The sequence below is a fragment of the Bufo bufo genome, chromosome 3 (assembly GCF_905171765.1).
Source record: "Bufo bufo chromosome 3, aBufBuf1.1, whole genome shotgun sequence".
NCBI classification, from domain to species: Eukaryota; Metazoa; Chordata; class Amphibia; order Anura; family Bufonidae; genus Bufo; species Bufo bufo.
In genome coordinates this window covers 485,059,015-485,085,435 of record NC_053391.1, presented here as the reverse complement: position 1 = coordinate 485,085,435, position 26,421 = coordinate 485,059,015, and the positions used below count along the sequence as shown (strand labels likewise).

Sequence of the window (26,421 nt, the reverse complement as noted above, 5' to 3'; positions counted from 1 at the left end):
GACCTATCCTGAGGGTTGGTCATTGTTATTAAAATCCTGGAAAACCCCATCAACCACTTCACATCCGCCCATAGGATATAAACATCCTATGGGTGGATGTTGTTCTTTGAATGGACGTTCTGGAACGTCCATTAGAGATGGCAGCTGCACGATAATCGTGCAGCTGCCAAGCGGGGGGCCCGCTGTCAGCAACAGCAGGCCACCCTAGAGAGAAGGCAGGGACAGTTCCCAGGTGTTTCTGCCTTCTAAATCGCTGCATACACAGTGCTCAACAAGTACTAGGTTTACAGATCAGGAAGCGCTATGCGACCGCCGGGGCAGGGAGAGTGCAGGAGCTGTCGGGTCTTCTACAAACCTCGATCAGCCCTGCTGATCAGCCTTTCTGGCCCCAGTTATAGGAGAAATCAATGGTTAAAAAAAAAAAGTGAAGGTAAAAGGTCCCCCAGAGGTCTTGTATGACCTAATGGGGTACGCAAAGTGCAAAATAAAAAATAAAACAATAAAGTGTTTAAAAAAAAAAAAAAAAAAGGTTTCACATGTCAAAAAAATCAACTCCCCAATTAAAGGGCTTCTGTCACCCCACTAAAGTGATTTTTTTTTTTTGGGCTAGTTAAATTAGTTATATTGCGATCTATGAAAATATAATGGTGTTACTTACTTTGATCCAGCAGTTTCTTCCAAAAACGAAGTTTTATAATATGTAAATTCGGTCTCTACCAGCAAGTAGGGCGGCTACTTGCTGGTAGCTGCTGCAGAAAACCGCCCCCTCGTCGTGTTGATTGACAGGGCCAGCCGGGATCTCCTCCTCCGGCCAGCCCTGTCGGCATTTCAAAAATCGCGCGCCTGTGTTCATTCGGCGCAGGCGCTCTGAGATGAGGAGGCTCGTCTCCTCAGCGCGCCTGCGCCGATGACGTCTTCTATTTCGGTGATGTCATCGGCGCAGGCGCACTGAGGGAGTTCTGAGGAGACGAGCCTCCTCATCTCAGAGCGAGACAGGAAAAATGCTTCATTATGTAAAACTGAAACAAACAAAGAAAGTAGACATATAGATATCATTGCGTCCGTAACTACTTGGTCTATAAAAATAGCACATGATCTAGCCTGTCAGATGAATGTTGTAAAAAATAAAAACAGTGCCAAAACAGCCATTTTTGGGTTACCTTGCCTCACAAAAAATTTAATATAGAGCAATTAAAAATTATATATACCCCAAAATAGTACCAATAAAACTAGCACCTTATCCCCAGTTTCTAAAATTGGGGTTCATTTTTGGGAGTTTCTATTGTAAGGGTGCATCAGGGGGGCTTCAAATGGGACAGGGCATCTAAAAACCAGTTCAGGTAAATCTGCCTACCAAAAACCATACGGCGCTCTTTTTCTTCTGCGCCCTGCCGTGTGCCCATCAATTTTTTTTTTTTTTAAATATAATCTTTATTAACTTTTAGCAATTTTCATTCCAAAAGCATGTTACAGAATTATGAGAAATTGACAAGGTTTGACATAAAGATACAATATATCTGTCACATACTGAACAATTTTTTTTTACATGAATAAAGCTGATCCCTAGCTGTCACTCTTTTTACATTATTTATTGGCCACTCGATCAAAATTCTGATCATTAAAGCTAGTCAGCTAGCCCCAAACTAAAAGGTAACCTCTCACCCCCCCCAAACTTTTTTCCTCCAGTATACCGGATCTTGATATAATTTATACATTTACATCAATTTATGACCACATGTGGGGTGTTTCTGTAAACCACAGAATCAGGGTAATAGAGTTTTGTTTGGCTGTTAACCCTCGATGTGTTAAAGAAATTAATGGATTAAAATGGAAAATCTGTCAAAAAAGTGAAATTTACAAAAGTCATCTTCATTTTCCTTTAATTCTTGTGGAACACCTAAAGGATTAATAAAGTTTGTAAAATCAGTTTTGAGTAACTTGAGGGGTTTGGTTTCTACAATTGGGTCATTTATGGGGGGTTTCCACTATGTAAGCCCCACAAAGTGACTTCAGATCTGTACTGGACTTAAAAAGTGGGTTTTGGTAATTTTCTTAAAAATTTAAAGAATTGCTCAATTCTAAGCCTTCTAACGTCCTAAAAAAATTAAAATAACATTTACAAAATGATGCCAATATAAAGTAGACATATGGGGAATGTTAAGTAATAAATATTTTATGAGGTATCACTTTCTGTTTTAAAAGCAGAGAAATTTAAATTTAGAAAATTGCAAATTATTTTACAAATAAAGGTGAAATACATAGACTCAAATTTACCACTGTCATGAAGTACAACGTGTCACGAGAAAACAATCTCAGAATGGCTTGGATAAGTAAAAGTGTTCCAAAGTTATTACCACAACTTGACACGTCAGATTTGCAAAATTAGGCTCTGTCAGGAAGAGGGAAATGGCCTGGATGTGAAGTGGTTAATGCTGCAAGCCCTGTCTATGCTGCCTGGACACAGAGTCCTCCAATCAAATTTATATTAGGAGGTGCAATTTATTTTTATTTTTTTCATACACACACCAGTTATTAAAAGGTTATACAACGCCTGTCCACTGACAGCAAAAAACAAACAATATAGCAGATGTATTAACATATGAATGGAAACCATTTTAACCCTTAGTTTAGCAATTGTTATATATTTGTGTGCTTCAGGAAGGCCAAAATTCAAAGTTCCCACATGAAGTTTACTTTGGGTGACTGCAAGAAGCCTCTTTATCTGGTTGCTTGACAGAATATACTGGCATTGACAGATAATTTGTCAATAACTGTATTCCTGGCTGTAAAAGTAAGATGATGGTGGAGTATATGAATATGTGAATATAATATAAGCCTTTTCTGCTTGAAGAAAGTGTTGTGAAACAAACGACTCCATGCGTCATCATAACATACCTTGGCGGAGTCTGAGCTCTTCATGTAAGGTTCTGCACAATGAGTAATGCTGCCTTGAAGGACCTTTTCTATCCTGGCCACCAAGAAGATATCAGGATGGGGACAAGTTACAGAAAATATACCCTGAATGATGAAAACGAAAATCAGAAATAGTAATTAGAGCTCATATTACTTATACTGTGCCCTTATGTGTGCTATGAACACTAGGCAAGGACCTTGCTAGTTTTTATATTGCATTCAATCATCAATCTTTTCTGGGAGAACACGTAGAGAACGTCAAGCAACAGGATAAGCAGCAGTCTAGATGACTGGTCCAATTAGGAAAGGGGGGAAATCACTTTATACCTTGCCCTGCTGTGCAAACAGTCAACACTGTATAAAGCGATACTGCAGGCGGGAAAAAGTAAAAAGTAATTTTCACCAAGTTACCATAACAGCAATTTACTGTCACTTTGGTAATTTCCATCAGTCTGCTCTACTAGCCAACAGTCTTCAGGCCTGATGAGGAGGGGAGCGGAGACCAGAACTAGCACGCTGACAGATACTGATATTGTGTCCGTCCTAATATAGTAAAAAATCTGATATAAACAGCCAACACACAAACCAAGCACTGAATCAGTCATGTGTAGGATTTCAGTTGAGGTTCTAAGCAGCTTGGTAGTAAGCAATATTATCAGTAAATATACTTTTTCCTATTACTGTGAACTGTAAGGGTACAAAAGTGATAGATAGATGGAAGATAGATAGACCGATTAGATAGATGGAAGATAGATAGACCGATTAGATAGATGGAAGATAGATAGACCGATTAGATAGATGGAAGATAGATAGACCGATTAGATAGATGGAAGATAGATAGACCGATTAGATAGATGGAAGATAGATAGACCGATTAGATAGATGGAAGATAGATAGACCGATTAGATAGATGGAAGATAGATAGACCGATTAGATAGATGGAAGATAGATAGACCGATTAGATAGATGAAAGATAGATAGACCGATTAGATAGATGGAAGATAGATAGACCGATTAGATAGATGGAAGATAGATAGACCGATTAGATAGATGGAAGATAGATAGACCGATTAGATAGATGGAAGATAGATAGACCGATTAGATAGATGGAAGATAGATAGACCGATTAGATAGATGATTGATAGATAGACCGATTAGATAGATGATTGATAGACCGATTAGATAGATGATTGATAGATAGACCGATTAGATAGATGATTGATAGACCGATTAGATAGATGATTGATAGATAGACCGATTAGATAGATGGAAGATAGACCGATTAGATAGATGGAAGATAGATAGACGGAAGATAGACCGATTAGATAGATGATAGATCGACACAGACAGAGTAGATGATTGATAGATAGACCGATTAGATAGATGGAAGATAGACCGATTAGATAGATGGAAGATCGATAGACTGATTAGATAGATGATAGACCGATTAGATAGATGATAGATATAGACAGACAGATTAATGTATACACACAGACTTTGATCCTTATCCGATTTCTGCTTCCCTTTCATCCACCATTATACCATCATAGTGGGCTGTGATTTCCTGAATTATTTTGACAAGGATGTCAGCATCCCCAACCAATAGGAGATCACAGCAGGAGCCAGAGTACTTGTAAAGCTCCACTTCAGTAACAGATTTAATAATGCCAAATGCCGCATCTCTCCTGAGAACAGGTGAAGGGGCTAATAGAGAATACATCTCTATTACATTCAAGCTGCATTGTACTACCATAGCAGCAGGGAGCACATGGAGGAGACTGCATTAGACAAACAGTTTCCTAGCTGTAAAACATATTAAAAGGTAAAACAACCTGTAGCATTAGCACAAATGAAAACATAATAAACTGAAAGCAGTTTCCACCCCCGGAGCAATCAGAACCTATTTTCCATTGTCTATTACTTCAGACCATACGCACTTTACTGAGCAACGCGTTTACTTTATATCAAGGAGCACTCATGTGAAATGCAAAGATTCTTCAATTATTTAGTTATGTCTCCGGATGCATTTCCTTATCTGCTACAAATCTACTTCAAGCCTGAATTATTTAAGTGCATCAGTTTTTGCAGGAATATGTAATAACCCATAAAGAGACTAACGGATACCTGTTTGGGGAACTGCAGCATTGACTCCTGAATAGACCCTAAAATTCTGTGTCCAAGGTCCCCACTGCCATTTAGAAGCTGCTGAGAAGGGAGGGCAGTCATTTGCCTCACGGAGGCATGGTTCAAGTCCACAGGAAAGTCTGCAGAAATCTTTTTGTTGGCTTTGATGTCAAACAGGGATAGTGTAACAAAGAATGGCTCAACCTGAACAGGAAAAAAAAGTGAAGAGGTAAAGAGTTATAAAGGAATTTGACAGATTTATTCTTTTTGATTGCTTGCTTTGAAGCAATAATGCCCCTTTATATGCGTCGGAAGCCAGAGCAATTATGGGGAAGGAGCGGTTCCTCGGAGTGTTCGTTCCTAATAATTGCCCTCTATAAAGTGGCTATCAATCACCTAACAAATAAGTGTTTGAGTAAAATAATCATTTCTATGCAGCAGGTTGTCCTGTGAAAGAAGGGATCTGCTACCCAGAAATGATGAATCAGTATGGCTGTAGCAATCGCTCTTCCCCATACAGGTAATTGCTGCATGTAAATGCTGCTCTCAGCTCCTCCGATAACCAGGCAAATCCCTGATAACTGCCTGCTCGTTGGGCCTGTGTAAATGAGGCATTAGGCAGCAAAAACTATATATTATTAATAATAAAAAAAATACTACTAAAATATATGTTTCCAACTCTAATGAAGAGCAAACATTTCCAAATACTAAAATAAGAATTCCACATTTAAACTTAACCTGTTCTACAATGGATCTGCCCAATGTAGACATCTTAATACAGCTAATCTGGTCTTGGTCCACAGACTGCTGTCTCAACACATGTGTAGCGCTTCTTCTGGTACTTTGTATGCAGGTAGGTGTAGTCTTTACACCAGAAACTGTACAGTATGCTGATGTGGGAAAAACTAAAGTAGGTCATATGCACTAGATCTGTGATGGCTAACCTCCGGCACTCTAGTTGTATTAAAACTACTACTCCCAAAATGAAAACCTGCTTGGCAGTTCTCCATAGAAATGAATGGAGCATGCTGGGAGTCCTAGTTTCCCAGCATGCCAGAGGTTGGTCATCACTGCACTAGATAAATAAAGATTTCCGTAGGACTAGCTGACCACCTATTGTACAGGACACTGTCCCAACCTTGCCCCCATGGCAGATGGCAGTAAGTAAAAACCATGCCCTATCCTTCGGCCCTAAGTGCTGCACAATACTACTGCTTCCCTCTGTATACCGAAACAGTCATTGGATAACTCATCAACCCTGCGCTCGGCTTGGATTTTAGATGCATTATGAACCTTCTTCTTGAAAGCAATGACTCTCACAGTAGTGTATATGTCTAGGCCGGTCATCATAGATATAGAGAAATGCTGGGAAATTTATGGTCTGGAGCTGGCAGAATTTTGTAGGTGACATAGTGAAGGTACCAGGTACGTTGCCTTCTAGAGATAAAATGCTGCTCAATGTTGTTCCCGGCAAATGGGCAATGCAGAATAACCAGCTTGTATGTAAGCATTTTGCCTGTTATCGCTTAGTTAAGCATAATTAACAAGCAAACTGTTGAGTCTGCAAAGCACATACTGTGCAAGGGAAAGGCTCACACACAATAAAACAACCACAGAGCAGCGGCGACCGCTCAGAAGTTAATGCACATCTTATGTCAGCAAGTCGTAGATAAATATCCACTTAACTAATAACCTTTCTGACGGGGCACAACCACTCTGAACACAGTAAGAAGAAAAAAAGCGAATGTGTGTCTTTGGTGTTTCTGCTCTATGAAGCAAAAAGATCCTTCATCATAATAAATGCATGGTCCACGCGTTTTGACTCAGATCTGATGTCTGCACACACAGTAGGAGGACTCTGCTGAGAACACGCAAGGCTGGAATGCTGAATGAAAGACAAGACTGCCATAGAGGCTCATACAAATCCAGAATTTGGATGTATGGCACATATATAAAACCTCTACCAACACAGCAGGCACAAAGACTGTAAGCAGGAAAAACGTATTATGTATAAATAGACGGCTCAGTGGGTAGCACTAGTGCCTTGCAGCGCTGGGGTCCTAGGTTCGAAGCCAACTGAGAACAACATCTGCATGTAGTTTGTATGTTCTCCCTGTGTTTGTGTGGGTTTCCTCCGGGTGCTCTGGTTTCCTCCCATACCCCAAAGACATACTGATAAGCAGGGACGTGCACACATAGGGCTCAAAGGGGGCTTGAGCCCCTGCCCCCTTCTGCCCCTGGCCCCTTTTTTTCCCCCCCACTTACTCAAGTGCCGTGCGTGCGCCCGCCCAGTCCGCGCGTGCCGGGACCGTGCGGCGCTTTCAAGCTGCAGTGTTCAGTGCTGCAGTCAGCGAGGTCACTGGTCACGTGTGGCGGCGTGGCGAGCAGGGAGCCTGTCTGGAGCAGTGGAGCTGAGCTTACAGTCACCGGTCTGTGAGCAGAGTGAGCTTGTGTCTTGCGGTGCTTGTAAACTGTGAGTGCCACTGCCACTGGAGGGGGTTGGTTGGAAAAATGAACGGGGGGGGTGGAAGATGTCCTCCTGCCAGGCCCATGGGGAGGGGGAGAAATGTGCCATTGGGGGGAGAGCAGATGTCCTCCTGCCAGGCTCATGGGGAGGGGGAGAAATGTCCCATTGGGGGGAGGGGGGAAAGATGATGTCCCCCTGCCAGGCCCATGGGGAGGGCGATAAATGCGCCATTGGGGGCGGTGAAAGATGTCCTCCTGCCAGGCCCATGGGGGGGAAATGTGCCATTGGGGGGGGGGGGGGGGGGGGGGGGGAGATGTCCTCCTGCCAGGCTCATGGGCAGGGGGAGAAATGTGCCATTGGCAGGAAGATGTCCTCCTGCCAGACCCATGGAGGGGGAGAAATGTGCCATTGGGGGGGTGGAAGTAAGATGTTCTGCTGCCAGGTCCAAGGAGGGGGATAAATGTGCCATTGGGGGGGGAGTGCTTCCATGGAGGGGGCGAGAAATGTGACACGAAGGGGGTGATGTAAAAAGGAGGGGGTGATGTGACATGGAGGGGGAGAAATGTGACATTAAAGCCGGAGGGCATCATTGGGGGCACTTTTTACTGGCTCATTATTAGGTGGCACTATGGGGGCACTTCTTGCTGGCACATTATTGGTGAGCACTATAGGGGCATTTACTGAGGGGTATGTTATATGGAGGGCTCTGTACAGTGGCATTTTATACTGGTGGACATTATGGTGGGTACTATGGGGAAGGAGGGAGAGGAGTACTATAGGGTCATCTCTGGGGGGCCCTAAGAAAGGGTATTTTATGCTTGCAAACTATGGGGGACACTGAGAGCATCTACTGGGGCACTATATATGGGGCATTTTATACTGGTTCATTATGGGGGCACTAGGAGGAAGGGGGGAGAGGAGCACTATGGGGAATTTACTGGGGGCACTATATAGGGGTATTTTATACTGGCACATTATGGGGGACACTAATGGAACATTAGCTCAACTGGGGGCATTACAAGGGGGTATTTTTTGCACTGTCTATTATAAGGAGAGTTATTTCTACTGGGGAGGGGCATTATGGTGGGCTTTATTACTCCCCCATGGTATGACCCCCTAGTAGCAGCACCAGCCTCTCCCTGCTCTGCTATCCCTCTGCCCCTTCTACCAAATCCTTATTATGAAATCTTTCTCATTAGGATAAAACACATCAGCTCCACCGAGCCCCCCAGCCAAAGTGTTGAAGTGGCGTCCGAGATCCCCAAGGGCCAAGCCAAGTAATTGTAAGTTTTAATGTGAAATATGTTTGTTATACACATATAGCATACACTGTGCCACACAATATACAGTATACCTCTACACAGTGTAGTCTGTTCTATAAGCACCACACTGTTTTCTGTCAGCCACCACAATTTTTTGAAATTATGACAAGCGCCCTTTTTTTTTTTACTTAAGCCCCTGCCCTTCAAAATGTCTGTGCACGTCCCTGCTGATAAGGGAACTTGGGTCACAAGCTACACTTAAGACAATGAGTGATGATAATGGCTGTACAGAGCTGTGGATTTTTAGTGGCGGACAGTTCTGCAATAAATCCGCAGCATGTGAAAGGCACCCTAACAGCTTGTGGGGATAGACCCAATGCTGCTTGGACAGCTCCCCAGTACATTTAAGACACAGAGTTTTAACACAATCTATATTACAAGGTATTGGAATCTGAAGTAGTGACAGTTTGACATGTATTTATGTTCTATATACCTCATTATACCATGTAATTCAACCAGCTATAAACTAGGGCGCTAGCCCTCTGGATCATTTCCTATGATCATACCAAGGTACCGGAATTTATTGCAAAGTGCAGCAGTGTTGAGGAATTCTTGATCAATGTTTGCATACAAAATCTTTCATGGCCTGCGTTTTAAAGCAGTACTACCATCGTCGGTATTTATGGCATATCCACAGAAAAAGGCATACATATCGGATAGATCGCTGCCACCTATTCCATTTAGTGAAGCACCCACCACATCCAAGTGAAGAATAAATGGCTGGGTAGCTACGCCTGTACTTTTTTTTGTGGAACAGCCATGCAGACATGGAATGCACATGGAGTCAATTGTGTTTTTTTTGCGGCTCCTTTGAAGTGAATAGTATACGGGCCGCAAAAAAAAAAAAAACGGAACGGAGATGGAAACAAAAGTTCCTGTGTGTATGAGACCTTACCCCTAAGAAGTGTACTGGTTTTTCAAGTGCTGTCTGAATGTAATCTGAGACTATTTTTATTCTAAATACCTCCTGTGAGTCCTGAGCTGATCATCTGTTGGCCCTTTTTCAATGCATAACACAAAAGTCACAAGTGCCACAAAATAATGAAAGGAACACTAAACCTAGCAACAAATGCCAAGATTATTTTTTTTTATTCTGCTGAGAAAAAAAAAAAAAAAAGAGGTTAATCGACTGCTCATCTACTTAATATATGGCTGAAGACTGAGAGGTGAGGCTTAGCCAAGGGGATGCAGACAGGACACAGCAGGGAGGCTCCTACTGCAACCACTTGTCTTACAGCTGGTCACTGGACTGGGAGGAGGAGAGGGGGAACACAGAGACATTTCTTTCTACAGTATATTTGCAGTTTTAACTGTAAAACAAGACAATTTCGTTCCGCATTTTGTGGACCCATTCATTTCTATGGGGCCACACAATGTCCGCATTTCCGTTCCCGAAAAAAATAGAACATGTCCGATTCTTGTCCGCAATTGCACTCTATTAGTGCCGACGATGTGCGGTCCGCAAAACACACTACGGACGTGTGAATGGAGCCTAAGACTAAGAGAATAGAGGACGTGAAAGGAGCAAGTAATAGAATTTTTTCTTCATGTATTTTCTGTGTTCCGTATTCCTTTAAAGCTTAGAAGAAAAAACGAAATCTTACGTTTGTTGTCGGCCCCTCTTCATTTTCTGCCACACAACACTGAAGATTGAAAGACAGTTCATTGCATTTCACTAATATCCTTTTCCCAAATTTCTCCTCAAAGGGTTTTATCTCTGGTTCAATTCCTGAAAAGTCAAGTTTCTAGAAACAGAAAAGAGATTGCCAAATAAATAATAAAATACATGACAAAGGGGACAGTGGTCAAGGTCTGCTTGCTATACAACAGAAAAAATAGTGGCCATATTTATTCCAAAACTACCGTACATTAAATAATAATATGTGGGTGATGTAACTATATCAGTGTACTCAACCTGAAAGAGCTACAAACATACAGAATAAATAATGGCGCCAATGTTTTAAGAGGAAAGTCTTTCTGAGCAAAATCACATTCAAGTCTTTGGAATCACACCAAAGGCAAATAATCAATGTGGGTCTATTTAAACGGATTGTCCCAGAATTTGATATCGATGAGCTATCCTCAGGATAGGTCATCAATATCTGATCAGTGAGGGTCCGACTCCTGGCACCCCCACCAATCATACCAAACAAAGCTGCTATCCACTGCATAGCGCTGTGCTTGGTAAGCTACATGGGGTCATGATCTGTGCACATGGTATTACCTGTGTATCTGAATCCAAAGCAAAAAGCTTCACCCTGCTTTCATTTTTCAATTTGGCTTCTGTTTCTCTTCCACTCTGTATAGATATAGATATAATATACAGATATAATTTTTTTTCCACACATCATGCAACATTTTCATAAATGTCATATACAATAAAGAACAATTCATGAATTCCACAGAAAAGTTGGCCAACAGATTATTAAGTCACATAGCAACCACTGGACTATGTAGTGAAGGGACAAAATCACTTCTGGCCACCACTGAACCTTACTTGTGTGGTCAGAAGATAACTGCATTTTAGCGACTGTTCATCTTCTGACTACATTTTCCAACACAACATGATGGTCAGGCACAAGAGTAACTTTTGTGGGTCAGTGGTTAAAGACAGTGGGCCTAATGCCCGATGTTATATCATACATTCTGCAGGACCAGAATTATGTACTGACATCATAATTAATAAGAATACATACAAAATCTGAATGTATTAGTCTGCACACAGGGAAGACAAAATAATTCACTACAGCACTATCAGACAATTGTTGGCACATCAGTATGTTTGCTTAATGAGGATATCAAATGAGAAATCAATTGGCTCTAAACTGAACTGTGCCAGTATATAACTTTATCATGCTGTGATCCTGCACTGGGAAACTGCAGATAGATTGATCAGAATTAGGGTCCATTCACACGTCCGTTTTTTCTTTCCTGATCTGTTCAGTTTTTTGCGGAACAGATCTGGACTCATTCATTTTCAATGGGTCCTGTAAAAAATCGGACAGCACAATGTGTGCTGTCCGTTTCCGTTGTTCCGTTCCGCATGTCCGTTTAAATATAAAACATGTCCTATTCTTTTCCGCAAAATTCGGATCCTGGTACAATACAAAGTCAATGGATCCGCAAAAAACGGAAGACATTCGGATGTCATTACGTATGTCATCCGTTTTATGCGGATTCCGTTGCTGGAAATTACATTTAAATTTATTTATATTTTTTTTTTAAAAGAAATCCAAACAACTTTATTTGCTTATTGAAATTTATACATGTTTCAGTTTTTTGCGGATCCGCAAAAAAACGGATGACATACGGAAACATTTTCAGGAACAACGGATCCGCAAAAAACGGACCGAAAATCGGGATATAGAAAAACACTGACGTGTGAATGTAGCCTTTGGATATCTTTATGGGAACAATGGTGGATTTAAAACTTAAAGGCAATCTTGCCCTAGCTGGGGTCTAAAAGCACACATGGCTAATACAGTGTGAGGACGGACCAAATGTATAGCCTGTAACACACAGGCAGATCAGCAAGCGATTGTCAAGAGGGAAGGCGTTGCCCTGCCAGCAATCGCTTGCTAGCTAGCGGAGGAGACCACTGCTATTACATGCAGCATTCTCCTCCACAGCATGGGTTTGCCGGCAGCAGAACACTAATGGACAGCATGCCTAAAAATCTAAATTGCCCGATGAATGAGCATTTGCTTGTTCATTGGAGGCTGTATTACACTACAAGATCACTACACTACATCGCTAACAAAAGTTTATGCAAATGTTTGTAAGCGATTATTGGCCAAATGAGTGGCCAGTGTAATACAGCCTTTAGTCATGGACAAGAGGTGGATCATTCAGAAAGCATGGAACCCTAGATAGGAGATGCAGACACTAGCTACCTTCTAGGTGGACCAGTATGATTATGAGGCTTAGGAAATTTAGACCGATACTATGATTAAATGGGTTTTCCAATTCATAAACAGCCGCCCCCATATGCTGGGCCCCTCACAGGTAATATACTTACCCCGCTCCTTCTGCCTGTACATGGATGAAAACATCCAGTGTCGGTAGAGAAGCAGGCAATGGCAGGTGGGGACGGGCACGAGCCTCCCTAGCATCACCCGCAATGCTAGGGAGGCTCGTCCCCATCTGCAATTGGGTGCTCCCTGCCCCCCCGACACCGGATGTTTTCATCTGTGTACAGGGAGAAGCAGCAGCGGCTGTACGGGGACCAGGAGCGGGGTAAGTATATTACCGGTGAGGGACCCGGCATATGGGGGGGGTGTTGTGAAATTGGATAACCCCTTTAAATCCCGTAATCTGAATACTGCATTCACCTGTTTATAGAATCATGAAAATTAAAACAAATGTTTATTTTTATAAAGTAACTGTTAGGAATAGCAGGGGGTAATTAAAACATAATTAAGATCATATCTAACAACAAATTAAAGCTACTTTCCTTCTGCTATTCATTAAGCCATCCAGCAATGTTCAGGTTTGCCAGACCATAATAGAACCGATCTTCTATGTGTTGATAAGTATACAGCATAGTGTTTTAATTTTTTTTAAATTAAAACAGGGTCATGCCATAATGGAAATGTTTGCTTAATTCCAGATGTGGAAGTCCTGTCCAAACCAAAGACGACTGCAGTACTGCACTTCCAGCATTAGTTTAACCACAATTGAAATCTATGACCCTCTGAACTAGGGCTTTGGTGGGGAAGTGGTGGAGAATTACGAGTCAGCTGAAGTATGTACTTGGGTGGCAATAAAGAATATGAGGAAAAACTGTGAAATATGACATTGTTTTGTACACAAGTGTACTGTGAAGAAAGGTGGAAGGGGCCACAGAGGAAGAGAAAACTGCTGATTTGAGGGATAATCTTCACGTTTATTTTTCAATACAATCTCTGCCATCAATTTAAAGTTATTAATGTTATGTCATCAGACATTATGCATCAACGCAAAAGAGAATCATTGTGTGCAGGCAAACGCTGATCTGCTGACACCAAACTATGGTTTTATGTGACTCATGAATGCTGGTTCCTGATAACTGCCCGAATTATTGGCCCGTGTAAAAAGGGAGAAAAAATACCATATCTGGTTCCTTCCAGCCATATTTTAAAAGGGGCTGTGCTGCAATACCACCAATACCACACAGTGTACCCTAGTGCTGAGCTAGTCGGAACCAAAGCAGAGTTCGATTTTAATTTTTAAAGTGGTTTTCCACTTTATAAATCAACTACTGAAGTTATTCAACAAAGTCACGCGCGACTTGGTGAATAACTAACTTTGGCTCATTGGAGCCCATACAGTCTAATACTGTATGGAGACAAATGTCCATACATTATTATTCCAAAGTTTTGAACGAATCGACTTCAGATGAAGCATCCGAAGCTCGCTTCGCTCAACACTAGTGTACACCAACAAGAGAGGTACGGTTTCTGAAAGGAAGTCACCATTTTTTCCAGTCTCTTACAATCACTTTTAACTTTACCTAACAGCAATTTAACTTCACCGAACATAACGGAGCATTCCCAATGTTCTCTAAAACTGAGAAATTAGAAGATAATATGCTTTTACATTGCAACTTTAATCTAATGTCTGATGAAGTTTCACCGGATATTAGCCTCTTTACTATGTGAATTTAGGAGGTCAGGGAAATCCCATAGTATCATTACAATGTCTACTCTGCTGCCTGAGGGTCTTTTCATCTGACTAAAAACCTTTCCGCTCTGTTATATCAGTCACCACAGTGACAGCTTCCCATTTTTATGTTTCAACACAGAGATATTCATCTTTTTAGAATATCCCACTGCATCTAGGATGTTTTGACGTAAACTTCATAGGTTTACTTCACACCAGCATTCTCTTTAATAATTTTACATAGTACGGCTGAAAAAAAGACATGGGTCCATGAAGTTCAACCAAGGGATGGGAGGGGATGCAAAATAAGGGAAGGGAGCTAGAGATTAGAATTCTACTCATTTTCATAACCATTAATGTTATTTAATTCTAAGAATTCCTCACCCTTTAAAAAAAAACAAAAAAAAACAACTACTGTCCCTGCCGTTACCACGTCCACAGATTAACAGTACTTAAGCTGTGTCTCCTCTGGAGACTGAATTTTTTCTTCTCCAGACAAAGGTAGTGCCCCTTGACTTTTGAGGGGATTTTACATGGAACAGCTTTTTTGTACATTTATGTATTTATATAGGTTATCATGTTCCTTCTCAGAATAAATATTCTTCTGAAGAACATATAAATTTAATTTATTCTTTCCTCATAGCTAAGACCCACCATGCCCCTAATCAGTTTTGTTGCTCTTTTTGTACTGTTTCCAGCACCAGGTTATCCTTTCTATGGACTGGTGCCCAGAACTGAACTGCATATTGCAGATGAGGCCACAAAAAAATCTTTGTAAAGTGGTAGTATTATATCCCTGTCCCGTGAGTCCATGCCTCGTTTAATACATGACAATATCCTGGTAGCCTTAGAAGCATCTGATTGACATTTTATGCTGTTATTTAATCTATGATCTACAATGACACCCAAATCCTTCTCTATAAGTGACTTTCCCAGTGTTACATCCCCTTAGGCTACTTTCACATTAGCGTTTTTCTTTTCCGGCATAGAGATCCGTCACAGGGGCTCTATACTGGAAAAGAACTGATCAGGCATATTCCCATGCATTCTGAAGAGTAAGGGCTCTTTCACACTTGCGTTCTTTTCTTCCGGCATAGAGTTCCGTCGTCGGGGCTCTATGCCGGAAGAATCCTGATCAGTTTTATCCTAATGCATTCTGAATGGAGAGAAATCCATTCAGGATGCATCAGGATGTCTTCAGTTCCGGACCGGAACGTTTTTTGGCCGGAAAAAATACCGCAGCATGCTGCGCTTTTTGCTCCGGCCAAAAATCCTGAACACTTGCCGCAAGGCCGGATCCGGAATTAATGCCCATTGAAAGGCATTAATCCGGATCCGGCCTTAAGCTAAACGTTGTTTCGGCGCATTGCCGGATCCGATGTTTAGCTTTTTCTGAATGGTTACCATGGCTGCCAAGACGCTAAAGTCCTGGTAGCCATGGTAAAGTGTAGTGGGGAGCGGGGGAGCGGTATACTTACAGTCCGTGCGGCTCCCTGGGCGCTCCAGAGTGACGTCAGGGCGCCCCACGCGCATGGATCACGTGATCACATGGACACGTCATCCATGCGCATGGGGCGCTCTGACGTAATTCTGGAGCGCCCCGGGAGCCGCACGGACAGTAAGTATACTGCTCCCCCGCTCCCCACTACTACTATGGCAGCCAGGACTTTAATAGCGTCCTGGCTGCCATAGTAACACTGAACGCATTTTGAAGACGGATCCGTCTTCAAATGCTTTCAGTTCACTTGCGTTTTTCCAGATCCGGCGTGTAATTCCGGCAAATGGAGTACACGCCGGATCCGGACAACGCAAGTGTGAAAGAGCCCTAATCCGTTCAGGATGCATCAGGATGTCTTCAGTTCAGTCATTTTGACTGATCAGGCAAAAGAGAAAACCGTAGCATGCTACAGTTTTATCTCTGGCGAAAAAAACTGAAGACTTGCCTAAATGCCGGATCCGGCATTCAAAATATCGGAAGACCTCTAAAAATGAGAAAAAAATAAATACCTGATCCGTTTTGCCTGATGACACCGGAAAAACGGATCCGGTATTGCAATGCAATTTTCTGCCTGATCAGGCATTTTTCAGACTGATCAGTCTGAAAAATGCCTGATCAGTCAGAAAAAAATGACATATGTTTGCATACAGTTTGCCTGATCAGGCAGGCAGTTCAGGCAACGGAACTGCCTGCCGGAATCAAACAACGCAAGTGTGAAAGTACCCTAAGACATATGATGTATGTACATTATTTATACCCAGATGGATAATTTTACATTTGTTCACATTTATTCTAGAATTAAAAAAGTTGCGAAAGCAGGTATTTTTACTTTATGAAAATAGGGGGTTGTGAGTGCTGAAATAAAAAATGGGTGAAACCTATGGCAGTATCAAATGCCTTTGCAAAAACCAAGAACAGTATACTGTATCCACGGGCTCCCTCTGCCCAGGCTTCAACTCACCTCATAAAAACAAAATCAGGTTAGTCTGATAACGTCTGTCCATGGTAAACTCGCATTGGCTATCACTTATATTATTAACAGTCATACACTCCTGTATATAGGGACTTTAAACACTTTTCCCACAATGAAAATTAAACTTACTGATCTATAATTACTTGGGGAACTTGAGGACTTTTAGAAAATGGACCCACATTTGCCTTGCGTCAGTCGCTTGGCACTGTGGTACTCATTAGAGAATCTCAATAAATTATGAACAACGGCACAGCAATAACTGAACAGAGTTCCTTAAGAACAGAGTTTAATCCTTCTAGACCTGGAGCCTTGTTCACATTCACTTTATTTAGCTTTGTTTGGACCATATCTACAGTTGGCCAATTTAGTATATTACTGGATGTACTAACAGTACTTGTAAAATATACAGTAAAAATATACAGAGAGGGCAGACTCTGGGAAACCGGAATTTTATGTCTGATATGCCTTGTTTTAATCGACTCTCACGAGTAGAATAAATTCATCTTTAAGCCTAAAGTGCTTCACTAATTTTTGCTGCCTGATTGGACGTGGAAAAAACTGTGGAGAGGCACTGCACCGGGATATAGTAGCAATGTTTGAGAACATAAGGAAGGAGAAATGGAGGAAGGATCTGGCATCTGACTTATCCTCCTTGTTTGTGGATTCCAGGAGAGCAGCACAGTCCTTTAACTTTGATGTACTAACAGCCCTGGTACCACCTACATCAGTTCCTTTCTCTTCTTTTGCATATACACAGCTAAAAAAAAAAACATCCAGTAGCTCTGCCCTTTGCTGATCCTCAGTGACTAACTTCACACTGGCACCGTTTAGGGGGCCCATCTGTTCTGAACTTGGTATTTAGCATTTATATATTTAAAGAATTTTTGAGGTTTTTCCTTGTTCTCTTTGGACACCTGCAGTTCATTTTCTTTTTTTTCACACAGCAAACCAAATCGACCAGCAAATCCTAAGGGAGCTATTACACAAGCAGTAGTGATCATGAGTAGCGCTTGTTTGTACTACCAATAGCGGAGCGGCACCTGGACGTGCAAATTGAAGTCCAAGTGCAGCTGGAAGATCCCGGTAATTTGTGAGTGACAACTACAGTCGCTAATGCACACACGTAATAGCAGCTTAAAGATCTTGATGGTCACAGAACACTGCCTTTGGTTAATAACTGTCATACAACTATGGCTAGCATAACAGTGTTTTAACCCCCCACTAGCGTATTGTTGGCCAAGCCCATTGTTTTAGTTTGAAGCTCCTGACTGTCCCCGACTAATGATCTCATGGGAGGAAAGGATATGGCAAATTGAATTATTTTAACAAATCCTTTACTTCTTCTCGGAGATAAATTGCTGCAAGAGGTGTCTGGCATCTGCCTTTTGCTCCCTCTTCAATAAAAGCACATACACACTTGGCCAAACCAAGCATATTTATGGAGTCGACACCCTGCAATAGCCCAGCATTCAGATACCAACTGGGTGCATCATAAATTACTATGACACAGCTCGGGACAGGAGATCCACGTATGGCCTGGGAGATGAAGCTGACACACATGAATGAACCCTAATGTATTAAAAAATATGAGAATTTAATCAAATTCAGTCCTAGAACCAAAAGAAGCAATTGATTCTGCTTCAGCTACAAAACGCTTACATTTAAAATGAAGAAAAAAAGTACAAAAAAAATTTAAAAATCTCCAGACAGAATGTCTCTCTGGCCACCTTTGGTGGCTTAACCAAGCCTCTCACTAATATCTGAGATGGTCAACAGCAGGCAGTCTGAAAAAATCCAAAAGTTGGCACTACTTCTAAGCATTGTCAGTGGGAAGCTTATCAAGGAAATTCAGGCGTTTTACTTTTTCATTTTGAAGGTTGAAATTTACCATGGCTGTTTCCGCCATATCTTAAGGGAAGGATTACACAATACTCCACACACTGTTCTCAGTGTATATCATAATGGGCAACAAATGAACATTATAACATTCACTTAATATCTGTAACTTTCATAAGAGGGTGAGCACATGCAACACGTCCTGAATAATAAAACACCTTTATAAACTACCATGCTGAATATGAAAGAATGGCAGAGCCAAATTACTGCATCCAAAATGTGGCACTAAAATACTATTTAATTAAACGCTATATGCACTTTTATAACCAACTTTTTATTCTCTCAAAGCATCTAATATAACATTAAAAAAACGAAGCAACATAAGAAAAAATCTACAGTTTGTGTCTGTAGCTCCTAAGTAGATCTGCAGGTCTCCATGGTTACAGACTTCAAATAAACTCAGTGTAGTCAGACACTGCAGTCATCAGTTATGTCCTCCACATAAACGGATGATTATAGTAGCATACAAGTGCTGGATCATACTACACACAGTAGTAGTACAGAGCCATGGACAGATATAGGTTGGCATGGAGGCTGTTGACACAAAATGCAAAGACACGTTATAACTGATAATTTGTGATGTTATGTTATTTTCTATTGTAGATACATTGGAGCAATAAAAACATTGATATTGTGATCCACTCTTCATTTTAGCTTCAAATGGTTTTGTCTTTCAAGCAGCTATGTTTTATTCTTTTTTATTTTATCTTCAGGTACTGTTCTATGCTAAATGATGTAAAACATAACTAAAAGGCTGCACTGTGTGATCTACTTGGAGAAATGAATAATTTCTACCTCTAATCTTTTCTCCAATGAGTCCTCCCGTTAGTTGATAGAAGAAATAGAGCAACCTTGCTTATATCTCATAGATCTGAATGCCTCTATATACACCTTTCTAGTAACACACTTACTCATCTGCATTTAACAAAATTCCCTAGAAAGTCTGATCTACACTGACTTAATGATATAGTCACTCAAGTGCTGCAGATTTCTTGGCTGCTGTGAATTTCTCTTTCCATTAGCGCCATTGTCAAACACAGCGCCAATAACTGAATCGCTACCCATGCAGATCCAGGTTCTGAAATAAGCCAAATCCTTGTGAAAATGAACAAGAAATTCCATCTAGAGCGATCTTCTGACATATCAGACGTGTCAGAAGAGAGCATTGGCTGGCCTGTGTAAGTTACTACACTGTAACTGGATAGGAACATCTAAGAGAAACACTGGTGGGCTGCAGGCTGTGTGAACCTGGCAGGCACAACGCTTCCAGAAGGTTTCAGGCTCCTAATAAACAAAGAGTGCTTTAGATTAACCACATTTATCTGCTGTGGAGCAGAGGAGATTGAAAACAATTACCTCAGAAACCAGTCTCCTTCCTGGACATGAAATATCTAATAACAAACCCAATTTCTCTAGATTTAGGACAGAAAACTCAGAAAACCTGAAAAATAGTTTATATTTCAAAACCTCTCACAGGATGACTAATCTGTACAATAACATAATAAATTAGAAAACATAATTGAATGAAATCTGAATTTAAAGTGGGTGTAAATTACGCTGTGCTACACAATGTAGATTATTAAACAAAGAAAATTTGCTAATATTATACTATGAATTAACACATGTGGAATTATATACATAAAAGTGTGAAAGAACTGAAAATATGTCATATTCTAGGTTCTTCAAAGTAGCCACCTTTTGCTTTGATTATTGCTTTGCACACTCTTGGCATTCTCTTGATGAGCTTCAAGAGGTAGTCCCCTGAAATGGTCTTCCAACAGTCTTGAAGGAGTTCCCAGAGATGCTTAGAACTTGTTGGCCCTTTTGCCTTTCCCTCTGCGGTCCAGCTCACCCCAAACCATCTCGATTGGGTTCTGGTCCGGTGACTGTGGAGGCCAGGTCATCTGGTGCAGCACCCCATCACTCTCCTTCATGGTCAAATAGCCCTTACTTTCAAAGTTTTCCCAATTTTTCGGCTGACTGACCTTCATTTCTTAAAGTAATGATGGCCACTCGTTTTTCTTTACTTAGCTGCTTTTTTCTTGCCATAATACCAATTCTAACAGTCTATTCAGTAGGACTATCAGCTGTGTATCCACCTGACTTCTCCTCAACGCAACTGATGGTCCCAACCCCATTTATAAGGCAAGAAATCCCATTTATTAAACCTGACAGGGCACACCTGTGAAGTGAAAACCATTTCAGGGGACTACCTCTTGAAGCTCATGAAGAGAATGCCAAGAGTGTGCAAAGCAGTAATCAAAGCAAAAGGTGGCTACTTTGAAGAACCTAGAATATGACATATTTTCAGTTGTTTCACACTTGTTTGTTATGTATATAATTCCACATGTGTTAATTCATAGTTTTGATGCCTTCAGTGTGAATCTACAATTTTCATAGTCATGAAAATAAAGAAAACTCTTTGAATGAGAAGGTGTTTCCAAACTTTTGGTCTGTACTGATATATATAGATATATAGATAATATATATATATATATATATATATGAAAGTTCACAGCACTCCTTGAAAGATAAAATGTGCTCTTTTGTTCACACATATCAAGTGACAACGTTTCGGTTCTCTCACAGAACCTTTCTCAAGTCAGGTACCTGACTTGAGAAAGGTTCTGTGAGAGAACCGAAACGTTGTCACTTGATATGTGTGAACAAAAGAGCACATTTTATCTTTCAAGGAGTGCTGTGAACTTTCATATATATATATATGTTCACACATATCAAGTGACAACGTTTCGGTTCTCTCACAGAACCTTTCTCAAGTCAGGTACCTGACTTGAGAAAGGTTCTGTGAGAGAACCGAAACGTTGTCACTTGATATGTGTGAATAAAAGAGCACATTTTATCTTTCAAGGAGTGCTGCGAACTTTCTTTGTTGTCTTCCGTCCTGAATCGAGGGACTATCGCGGGCACCCTACATCCTATACAGCTTTCAAGGGAGTGCTGCCACAGTTTTCTTATGGATCTATATATTATATTATAATTACTGCTCTTCACTTCACTGGACAAAGTTACCATTAGGGCTCATGCACACCAACATTCCGTGTATTGGGGACTGCAATTTGCGGTCCCCAATGCACGGGCAACATCTGTGCGGTTGCCGCAGATGGATACAGACCCATTTAACGTGAACATTTTATTTATTTTTTTGCGGTGTGGAGGTACGGAGAGAAACCCCACAGAAGCACTCCATAGTGCTTCTGTGGAGTTATGTGCCTCCGTTCCGCATCGCAGCTTCCAGATTGTGGATCTGGGTCTGCATTCATGATGCGGGACACACACGGCTGGTGCCCACATATTGCGGACTGCAATACGGGAACAGCCAGGCAACGGCCATGTGCACAAGCCCTTAGTGTGCATTACCAAATGTTACACAAAACCCTTATTTTTCATATCTTCTACTTTAGCTTGAAAAAAGTGTCACATTCCAAAGAAAGATAAAAGACATAAGATAATAGGAGGCTGAAATGTGATTTTGACCTTTTCACGCTGTTGACATTAATTGGTCACGCTTAGTCAAATCAGACAAATGTATTCAAAATGATCTGCTGTGTTGGATTTCCAGCAGATGAGACAATTTGCCAGAAGATACAACAGTAACTAATGAGAATCTTCCCGGGTAAATGGATATGAACAATGAGTAACGTGTAAAATAGCTGCTGCTTGAAGACGGATAGCTATTGTTTGGCCGAGTCCGGTAAACAGCTGTCTAATAAGGTGCAGCGTGGGTGTTCTCACCATTCATCATCCAACATCACCGGACTGATCTATATACAACCGTATGCCAAACCACCACCAGGGCACAAGGTGTGCATTAGGGGATGTTCACACCTGTGATGGAGGATCTCAAAAAGAGCAGACCATAAAGTCCTGCATGCTTGACGTTAACACTAAAAAAGCAGATACCTAAACGGAAACTGAACGGACTCCATTACAGTCAATGTTGTCTGTTCAGCTCCGTTGGTAGTTTCTCAGAACAGAAATAACTAGCGCACATGTGAACGTGGCTTTAAGCATTTGTTACTATGAATAAATGATATTGATAATACTATTAAATCCCAATAAATGTACAATACCTACCTTCTCTGGGAGGTAACTATCAATGCTAGATGATGAAGTGTCAAACTTGCTCTGCTCGTCATCTGAAAAATTACAGGCAGAAAATACATATATCTCAGGGAAAGATAAATACTGAAAAATCTATGAAAACATTTCTAACCCAAGCGTGGAGAGTGAGACACACTGCTAAATCTGCTCCACTCCATGAAATGCACAACAATGTTCACAGTGGCAAATGAAACCTGACAGACAGGTCAACAAGATCAGTCAGGATGCACTGACACAATGAATAAAGGAAGCAACGGCGCCAGTATGAACAGAGTCTTAGGCCTCATACAGAGCAATTGTGTGTGCGAGGTGGCATACAGAAGAGCACGGAGTCCAATGAGTGTCTGCTAAACCACCATTGTGTAAAGGCTGTATTACATACAGGGAAGTAGCAGGTGATTGTCAGGAGGAAAGCGTTCCTTCCCGGCAATCGCCTGCTCAGTAGTGGAGGAGACTGCTGCTATTACATGCAGTGATCTCCTCCTCAGTTCATGCCATTACTCGTCCCCATACTGACCAGTTGTTTGCTGGCAGCAGATCGTGATTAGACAGCACGATCTGCCGCTGGCAAATGATGATTTATAAGCTGGTTTAAAAATCTTTATTGCCCGATGAACAAGTGTTTGCTCGTTCCTTGGGCAAATCGGCAGCAGTATTACACCGCCAGATCATAGCCAACGAGTGCTCCTACGATTGCTCGTTACTGATGACCTGCCAGATTATCTGCTGGTCTAATACAGTCTTAAGACAGTACAAAAACAGCCCCAAAATCATGGCCAACTAAAATATCAAGACTGGCTTTTCATATTGGGGGTGTCCAGTTCTTAGGGGGTCAAGAGCCACAATTGAAAGAAAGCAACAAATAACACTTAAACTGTTTAATCACTTGCCCGTCCAGCACAGGTACTCCCCTGTTTGTGTTCACAGGCTGCCAGCGATGATGTGCCATGATGGCGTGTGACTGTCACAGCCAATCTGTAGCACACCGTAAACCAACGACTGCAGTAACATCTGCATTGGCTGAGGAGGTGACTTTTTGAAAAAGCATTTTCTAACATTTGCGGCATTTTTCACAAAGAACAAGACAAATTTACAATAAGTAACAGAAATATTCCAGCACGCCGATAGGATCGGTAGTCGCAGCAACTTTATCTTTTCAAAGGGGTTAAAAAGTACATCTTTATAAAATGAATGCAAACGCGTTTCAAACTACTTTTTCTTAATCATAGCATGTCTTTGGAATGCAGAGAACAAGGATTTAAAAGGCATACACTGCGTGCAGAATTATTAGGCAAATGAGTATTTTGACCACATCATCCTCTTTATGCATGTTGTCTTACTCCAAGCTGTATAGGCTCGAAAGCCTACTACCAATTAAGCATATTAGGTGATGTGCATCTCTGTAATGAGAAGGGGTGTGGTCTAATGACATCAACACCCTATATTAGGTGTGCATAATTATTAGGCAACTTCCTTTCCTTTGGCAAAATGGGTCAAAAGAAGGACTTGACAGGCTCAGAAAAGTCAAAAATAGTGAGATATCTTGCAGAGGGATGCAGCACTCTTAAAATTGCAAAGCTTCTGAAGCGTGATCATCGAACAATCAAGCGTTTCATTCAAAATAGTCAACAGGGTCGCAAGAAGCGTGTGGAAAAACCAAGGCGCAAAATAACTGCCCATGAACTGAGAAAAGTCAAGCGTGCAGCTGCCAAGATGCCACTTGCCACCAGTTTGGCCATATTTCAGAGCTGCAACATCACTGGAGTGCCCAAAAGCACAAGGTGTGCAATACTCAGAGACATGGCCAAGGTAAGAAAGGCTGAAAGACGACCACCACTGAACAAGACACACAAGCTGAAACGTCAAGACTGGGCCAAGAAATATCTCAAGACTGATTTTTCTAAGGTTTTATGGACTGATGAAATGAGAGTGAGTCTTGATGGGCCCGTGGCTGGATTGGTAAAGGGCAGAGAGCTCCAGTCCGACTCAGACGCCAGCAAGGTGGAGGTGGAGTACTGGTTTGGGCTGGTATCATCAAAGATGAGCTTGTGGGGCCTTTTCGGGTTGAGGATGGAGTCAAGCTCAACTCCCAGTCCTACTGCCAGTTTCTGGAAGACACCTTCTTCAAGCAGTGGTACAGGAAGAAGTCTGCATCCTTCAAGAAAAACATGATTTTCATGCAGGACAATGCTCCATCACACGCGTCCAAGTACTCCACAGCGTGGCTGGCAAGAAAGGGTATAAAAGAAGAAAATCTAATGACATGGCCTCCTTGTTCACCTGATCTGAACCCCATTGAGAACCTGTGGTCCATCATCAAATGTGAGATTTACAAGGAGGGAAAACAGTACACCTCTCTGAACAGTGTCTGGGAGGCTGTGGTTGCTGCTGCACGCAATGTTGATGGTGAACAGATCAAAACACTGACAGAATCCATGGATGGCAGGCTTTTGAGTGTCCTTGCAAAGAAAGGTGGCTATATTGGTCACTGATTTGTTTTTGTTTTTAAATGTCAGAAATGTATATTTGTGAATGTTGAGATGTTATATTGGTTTCACTGGTAAAAATAAATAATTGAAATGGGTATATATTTGTTTTTTGTTAAGTTGCCTAATAATTATGCACAGTAATAGTCACCTGCACAAACAGATATCCCCCTAAAATAGCTAAAACTAAAAACAAACTAAAAACTACTTCCAAAAATATTCAGCTTTGATATTAATATGTTTTTTGGGTTCATTGAGAACATGGTTGTTGTTCAATAATAAAATTAATCCTCAAAAATACAACTTGCCTAATAATTCTGCACTCCCTGTATGCTGTTCATTTTCTGAAGATGTTCTCCTTTATAGAAATGAAGCAGCTGTGGTTACTGATCCTACGAGAGTGCTGGACTATTCCGCTACCGTTTGGAGTTCTGCAGCATTTCCCACGCTGCCGAGCACCTGATTAGGAAGGACAGTCTGCGAGTGGGGCGACCCGACTACAAAGATAGTCCTATTCAATTTTACAATTCAAAGCACAACCTTTATATAGTGTTCACCAAATATACTGGACCTTCATGGGATTCTCCATTTCTCTTCTCTTGCATAGCAGCTTCAAAGTTCAGTTGTAAAATTTTATTAAGAGTGCTGATCCACTCCTCCATTTCAGCATCGCTGTCTGCAGCGAGTAGATAGCTGCTTTTGTCTTGCATCTTTAACTCAAAGGCAAAGCGCCGCACTCGGTTGTTCTAAAGAAATCAAGTAACAGATTTATTTTCCAGAACTAGCTGTGGAAGAACTTTAATGAGACACCTAAATACAATGCTGCATACGGAGTATCAAAATGACATCATGTAACTGCTAGTAAAGCCTTGAGTATGGGATGTCAGGCCGTTTACTATGAAATTGCAAATGACACATTAGGCTATGGCTACTATGGTCACGTGGCATAAAGATCGCAAAGTGGCATTAAGATACTGCAA

The 26,421-nt window shown here is 41.4% G+C and overlaps 1 protein-coding gene across 4 annotated transcripts in view; it reads right to left on the bottom strand.

The window, feature by feature from the left end:
• Positions 1–26,421, bottom strand: part of DOCK9 (dedicator of cytokinesis 9) — a 289,698-nt gene that overhangs the window by 113,371 nt on the left and 149,906 nt on the right. For all 4 annotated transcript variants that reach the window (XM_040425282.1, XM_040425284.1, XM_040425283.1 and 1 more), the window contains exons 8-13: positions 26,013–26,187; positions 22,929–22,990; positions 11,051–11,125; positions 10,431–10,571; positions 5,038–5,241; positions 2,896–3,018 (exon numbers count right to left, since the gene is read on the bottom strand). In XM_040425282.1, the coding sequence (XP_040281216.1) occupies positions 2,896–3,018; positions 5,038–5,241; positions 10,431–10,571; positions 11,051–11,125; positions 22,929–22,990; positions 26,013–26,187 (780 nt within the window). The remainder of the gene's footprint in view (positions 1–2,895; positions 3,019–5,037; positions 5,242–10,430; positions 10,572–11,050; positions 11,126–22,928; positions 22,991–26,012; positions 26,188–26,421) is intronic.